The sequence below is a fragment of the Pteropus alecto genome, unplaced genomic scaffold, assembly GCF_000325575.1.
Source record: "Pteropus alecto unplaced genomic scaffold, ASM32557v1 scaffold143, whole genome shotgun sequence".
NCBI lineage: Eukaryota > Metazoa > Chordata > Mammalia > Chiroptera > Pteropodidae > Pteropus > Pteropus alecto.
In genome coordinates, this window is record NW_006434828.1 from 4,645,766 (window position 1) to 4,652,718 (window position 6,953).

General features: G+C 55.6%; 1 protein-coding gene across 1 annotated transcript in view; it reads right to left on the reverse strand.

Annotated features, from left to right (window-relative positions):
- Positions 1-6,626, reverse strand: part of THAP4 (THAP domain containing 4) — a 34,433-nt gene extending 27,807 nt beyond the window's left edge. The window contains exons 1-2 of the mRNA XM_015587865.2: positions 6,469-6,626; positions 3,980-5,133 (exon numbers count right to left, since the gene is read on the reverse strand). Coding sequence (XP_015443351.1) covers positions 3,980-5,133; positions 6,469-6,590 — 1,276 coding nt within the window. The 5' untranslated portion in view covers positions 6,591-6,626. The remainder of the gene's footprint in view (positions 1-3,979; positions 5,134-6,468) is intronic.
- Positions 6,627-6,953: the final 327 nt, after the last annotated feature.

Genomic DNA, 6,953 nt, shown 5'->3' on the forward strand with positions numbered 1-6,953 from the left:
GATGCGGGGGGCGGTCCAACGATTCTGGACGGTCCAGTACTGTAACGGTGGGCACGAAAGGTTATGCATTTGTCCAAATCCAAACGTGAGACAGCGAACCTTGATGTAAACTGTGGCCTTAAGTTAAGGACGATGTGGCAGTATCTGTAACTTGTACCAAATGAACCACAGGACACAGGTGGTACGATAAGACACTCATTGCAGAGGGCGCTGTGCAGAGGGGAGGAGAGAAAGTCTGTACTAGACGCTGACTCTCTCTGGAAATTTAAAACTTTCCTAAAAAGTAATCCACGGAAAGTAGAGCGCAAGTAAAAATACAGATGAAACGAAAAGATCGAATCTACCAAACGTCGAGGCGGAAGGACACGCACACGGGGTGATCGTGCTCTCCGTTCAATTTGTATATGGTCAAGACTTTCCACAAAAAAGCTTTTGAAACTCCCGATTAATTTAGGAATTATATGTACGTGGGATAAAGCAACAAGAAATAAGCACAGCAAGTACTAAATCGTTCGCGGGAGGGAATGGCGGGCTCGTGCTCGAGGAGGAATACTCAGCGAGCGAAGCGGGCAGCGGCGCGGGCGGGAAGCCACACGCAAGCACTGGGCAGTCAGTGTGCTCACCCTCCCCGGCTCACAGAGATGCCGAGGACACACTCTGATGGAACGGTCCCAGGTGCTGAAGCGTCATGACACCAGGAGTTAGAGCGGACTTAGGGACAGAGCACCGTGTCCCGTGAGGATGACGATCAGCACCAGCTTTGCAGAGGGCAAGTGAGATGAACGGGCGAACCGCAGAGCCCCAGGACCCACTGCCCGCGGGCCCAGCCGCGCTGCTGGAGGGAATCTGTCCAAAAATAAAGGCACTGGCTGAAGATCGTGGATGACCAACACGTGTACAGCCCTGCGACATCAAACCCCTGTAAAATGATCGAAAGAGTCCCTCACTGGTGACTGACTTCATACAGAACAGTGCTGGGAACCATCGACAGAGAGCAAACTTGCTGAGGAAGGCAACAGAGAGACAGCAGGTGGTGAGCACAGTTCCCAGTGGGGGCTTGGCAGGCCCCGAAGACCAAGCCAGGGCGCCCTCCCCCTCCCGCTCCTCCCACAGCCCCTCCACTCCCAGCCAGCGGCCAGCTCACGCAGAGGAGGTACAGACAGGCCCCGTTCACCAGTCCCCGGGCCACAGGGCCCAGCACGCCCCTCCCCACCCCTCCATCTGCCAGCAGCACAGGCACCTGCTGGCGGGTGTCCACCTTACAGATAAAAATCTCCTTTGGGGCCATGCGCCCTTTTGGCTACTGTCCATTTTTCTAGCTCTGCTTCAGGGCTGAACCTCTTAAACTAGCACCTCATCGCTGCACCCCCACCCTCAATCCTGCTCCATTCCCGCCACTCCAAGAGACTTGGTCACCAGTGACCCCATGTGGCCAAGTGCAGCCATCTCTCTATTCTGATTAGAGCTGTACCCAGCCCAGCCTGGAGCAGCCCAGACACCCTTTCCCCGAGGCCCCACGCTCCCCATCGTCCCCTCCTTCCCTGGACCCTCGTTGGCTGCACCTCTACAAACACGGCCCCTTCTCCAGGTAGTTTCTCCAGGTAACCTCACTCAATTCCAACCTCAAACACCTCTGACCTCACCCGACGCTGCGCGTGCACGCGGGCACACACACACGCACACACGCGCACACAAACTTTATGAGGCTGGGTGCTGGCTCCCTGGCATCAGAACCTGAGGAGTATCTCAAACTCTATTCCTCTCAAATATTTACAAAAAGAAGGAAAAATCTGGATACGATAAATAGCGGTGAATAAAGTAACCAACAAAATGTCTACTCACAACGAATTACGTTGCATGGAGGGAAATGAGAGTGTGGAGCTGCGATCCAGGGGGCCTCGCCTGGCAGGGGGAGCTGAGTGGCTGGGAAGGTGGGACACGGGAACTGACGCTTCAAGCATTTACAGAAAATTAGGCTTCAAAGGTTGTTTTTAAAAGCGGAAAGACATCCACTAGAATGGGAAAAGATAAAGAAAGCCTATCAAATTAAAAAATAAAACCGCCCCAAATTCCAGTTTATCAGTAATCACAATTGTAAGTGGATTAAATTACGCTATAGAAAAATGAAGGTTCTCAGACTGAGTATAGCTATAAAATAAAGGAATACGGAAAGGTTGAAAATAAGGAAACAAAGAAATAAGACTTGAAATGGAAGAAAAAGGGACTTTCCGTGGAGGTAACCATCAGGTACACGGACGCCTCTAACGACGTGGCCTTGAACTATAAAGCAAAACTGGAAAAAGGGGCAGGAGAGAAACAACAGAGGAAGTAAATACAGTAAGTGAGGAAACAGACCTGTTGACTAGTACAAATGAGCTGGATGCAGCCTCGCAGTCGGAGGGAGAACAATGCAACCAGCTCCTGGAAAGGACACATTCCTCTCAAGCCACAAGGAAATACTCAGGAAAAGACTGCGTTAAGCCACAGTGAAGTTTCAAAAGGTTCCAAAAAGGTCTCTTTAAATGACCACATAACTAGACCTTAAAGCGATAAAACTTAAAAACAATTACAAATGCATTAGCTCCCCTCCCACAATCTCTGCATTTGTAAGACTGTCCAGTGCCCTTCTACAGCCTGGGGTAAACAGAGCATGAGGACTGAGACCAGAAACCCCTTAGAAGTGAGGAGTGCTGGGCAGCATGAGGCTGACCCAGAGCTGGGGCCAGAGGGGCCGAAGGTCCAGGCTCACCCGTGGGCGTCAAGAGATCGGGCATCCGGAGACAGAAACTGACCTGAAGCACTTCCTTCTCAGGAGCAAGAACCACCACAAAATGAAACCGAAGAAAGACGGGAGGGTTCATGCAGCAGAAACAACAATGCTTGTCTGGGAAGACATGTAATAGTGACAAGCTGTGGGATGTCTGGCCGAGAGAAACAGAAAGTTATCAAAAAGTAACATCGGGTGTGAGAGACTACAAACAAGATTTAAAGGTGACAGGAGAATACAGTGTATAATTCCGACCACTGGTTCCCACCCCCGCCCCCCAGAGCCAGTGCTTCCCAGGATGCACTTGCAAACGCGCAGGACGAGTTTTCTTTTTTGTTTTTGCTTGTTTTGTTTTCGGTTGCACTAGTAGTTGTTGTCCTGGGGGTCCAGCCTGTCACACAAGAACCTTTTCCCACCTGAAGTGCTAATTAGATCTCCAAAAAGACACACGATCCAGATTAAATGAGCAACATGACAGGAAAGCGTCCTACCCTCAGTATGTACAGAACATCTGGAAACCAAGTTTTACAAATACTAAACAGTAAAATACGGGGAAAAGCAGAAGCGCAGCCAATAAACATAAAAAAAATCCTATATTCGTATAGGCACAAAGATGCGTACTGAAAAGCACAGAAAACAGTCGAAAAGATTACACACCAAATCTTAGCAGCAACAGGAATAAAAGCTGGGGGGCAGGTGAGAAAGGAATTTTCACCACTTCTTAGCCTAAGCGTTTCTGCAGTGTTCTAATTTTCACAAAAGAACACGTATTCTACTTGAAAAGATGTTTAAAGTTTCAAACTATTATTGTTTGAAATGATTTAACCTCAAGGACAATCGCTACAACACGAATGGAAAGAACCTCCCGGTGACTTTAAGAGCCCGCTGTCACTTCCCTCACAGTCTACGACGTTCTACTCTATTGCACACCAGATCCCAGCCCACTGGAATTTATGTCTGTGGGAGCTGCGCCCCAGAGGCTGCTCCTCGGTTCCGGGGAACCCGGCGCGCGGGGCGCACTGGGTGCACCGGCTTTCCCAGCGGACCCGGCTGGGCCCAGAGCTGCAGAGACCCGCCTGCCCGAGGGAGGTCCGCGCTCGGCCTGGGCTGTCTACGAGGCACAGCTATGACCAGAGCCCTCTCCGGCTACCAGAAGTGCCCGAGTAAGACCCCTCCTAGGGATGGGGAGGGGGCCGAGGGGCCGGTACTGACCGCGGCTGGGGGCCGGCAGGCTGCTGGCACGGGGCGCGCTCCCTCTCTGCAGCTCGTCCAGCTTCTCCTGCAGCTTGCGCACCTGGCCGTCGGAGCGGCTGACCCTCTGGCGCAGGCTCCTCAGCTCGCCCTTCTTCTTCTCCACCTGCCCGCGCAGGCAGCACACCTGGCTCCGGCTCTGCCGGGACGACGAGCAGTAGGAGTGCAGTGAGTCGATGAGCCTGCAGGCCCCCGACGCCGACAGGATGACCTCGTTGATCGACATGGGGCTGGCATCGCTGTGCTCGCTCTGCACGGCCTCTGCAGCTGGCTTTGGGGTGACGTCTGTCGGAGGCGCGGAGGGGCTCTGGGAGGGCTTCTGAGGCGTCGCGGTCAGGGACGAAGTCGGGGGACTCTGAGCGAGGCCCTTGTCGGGCCGCAGGCTGGTCCCGCTGCAGCCGGGCTCCACGTCTCTCTTCAGCCTCTTCCGGTCCACGGGCTCGCGGGGGACCGACGGCCTCTCTCTCGTGTGCCTGGAGGAGAAACTGTAGGAATGGAGTGAGCCGATAAACCTGCAGGCCCCGGACCCGGGGGGCGAAAAGTCGTCCTTGGAAATGCCGCTCTTGTCCACCAGGCCCCCGTCGGGGGCGCCGCCGCTCTCTCTGCCGGCATCTCCGGCAGGCGTGCTGGCCACTGCCCGGCTGCCGGATGCGGCGGCGGCCAGGGCATCACCTGGAGGTCCCTGCGGAGACCGCTGGGCCCGCTCCTGAAGCGCGGCTTTGTGGGTGGCCCGGGGGGCGGTTTCGCCCTTTGGCGTGGCCCGCTTCGGCTTGCAGGACTCGGGCTTGGCCGTCAGGTTCTCGCTGGAGGATGAGCCTGCGGCACCTTTTCCATCGGTCTCACTCGAACGTCCCCGCAGGCCCCCGGAGGCCTTTCTGGTACCCCTCCTCCTGGTGCGGCTGTGGCTGCCAGCACCCCTCTTCTTCTCGGGCAGGTGGAAGATGGAAGGCACAGCCGTGGGCTTGAGCAGACGGTGCTGGTCCTCCAGCCTTTTGGAGAAGCTGTCTTTGGTGAAATGTTCACTGCAGAGGAAGGAGTACTTAGTGGGGGTCCAGTTATCCCTCTGCACAGCTTTCAACCACTGCATCAGACGTTTTGAGTCCTTTAGGGGGAACCTGAAAGACAAATGACAAAGGAATTAGGAAGAAATCATTACGTGACTCCTCCCACAATGATCAACTGTAAAAGCAAAACAAGTGTTTTCACAAACACCCAAACCTGTGTCGACTTTACGCGTTTAGAAATGGAGTCAGGATTTGAGGAACACCTTCCACTTGCCAGTTGTTACTAGAATAGAAAGACGGACGAGCCACTGTGTACCCTCGAGCAGCGTACCGTCGTGGGGCGATGGGACCGAGGGTGGACAGTTCGTCCAGAGAGCCCTGCAGGGTCACTGCGCGCTGCTGGAGAAGCACAGGGTGGTGTCCAGACAGCAGAAGCTTCAGGAAGCCTTGGAGATAGATCCAAGAAGCTCACAGCTGACCACCCCTCCCGGTGTGCCTGGGAGGCAGGACACTGGGTGCTGAAAGTGGATGGGTGTTCCCCTCGGTTAGAAGCCAGGCCGGGTGTCGGCCAGCGGAGATGGGTCCAGAGGCCGGAAGAGCTTCCCGGTCGCACAGCACGGTACCTGGCCCGGTTGGGCTCGCGCAGCTACGGGTGGGAAAGCAGCCCGGAGGTCGGGCTCCAGGCGCAGTCGGTTCTGTTTCCTACTCACTTCCACAGCCAGGAGGAACACTGCCCCCAGCCCCGGGGGGGAGTAAGACTTCTCAGGAAGGCAAGACCTGCTGTCAGAAACTCTGACCAAAGTGTGCGCCTGGGGGCCGCCAGCCCCACCGGAGGCCCGTGGGCCAACCTGAGGCGGCTATGGTCCGGCTGCTCAGGGAGTTCTTCGCTGGATGGCCTTTTAAACTTCCTCAATGCTTTGTGAGCTGGTTTTCCAAAGACCCCCAATTCTCACGACCTTTGCCCTCAACCAGGCAGCCGGTTATGAATGCCCAGGGCAGCCTTCTCTGCAGTACTTTGCCTCGATTTCCAAAACACTAAAGAAAATTTTTGGGACCCAGAGCCTCTGAAGGAAACTGAAGAAAGCATAGTGGCTGCTCAGGAAAAACATACTATTTCTAGTTCTTTTGATAGATTATAACAATCTAAGACTTAGATGCACACTGCAAACTTTCAACAAGACTAGTAACAAGTGTCACTGAGGTCTTTAAAGATTGAATACTAACACCCTGCAACATAAAACAGAAATAGCTCTTCTGTTCCCTGTTCTGCTACCTCCCGGGCCGAGGTCAGCTCCAGAAGGCACACGGGAACGGCAGGCGCCCGCCCCGCGTGGGAGCCCAGGGAAGAGGCCAAGAGAACCCCTTCCAGACTCAGGCGCAAGCCTGCCCGTGAGGCGGCTGCCCTGCTCCACGCAGGAGGCTGTCAGAGCCTCTCCAGGCACTCACCTCACCTCCGGGGCACAGCTACCTTCCTTTCCCCGGGGCTGCGCGGACCCTTCCAGCAACACCGCGCCTGGAAGCCGTGTTAATCCACGAGCTACGGGACGCATTCCCGTAGCTCCCCACATTCCCGATGGCAGAGGTCAAGGCAGCCTCCCCCGCGATCAAAACAGGAGAAAAGTCACAGCCAACGCCAGAGAACTGACCTAAGGAAGAGGTTTCCAGAATACAGTTTCTGGAAAGCGGCGACGCCAACCCGAATCAATGGAGCGCAGGGCGGCCGCAGGGTGGGGAGGACAGGGTGGTGCAGGCCCCGACGTGGGTGCCGGGTGGCCGTGGGATAGCCTCCTACTGGCCGCAGGGTGACCTCCAAGTGGCGTGGGGTGGCCGCAGGGGGGCGAGGGATCGGGTCCGGTGGCCGCGGGGTGGTCACAGCGGGCACGCTGATGGCCACGGGGGCCGCGGAGTGGGCGCCGCTGGCCGGGGTGGCC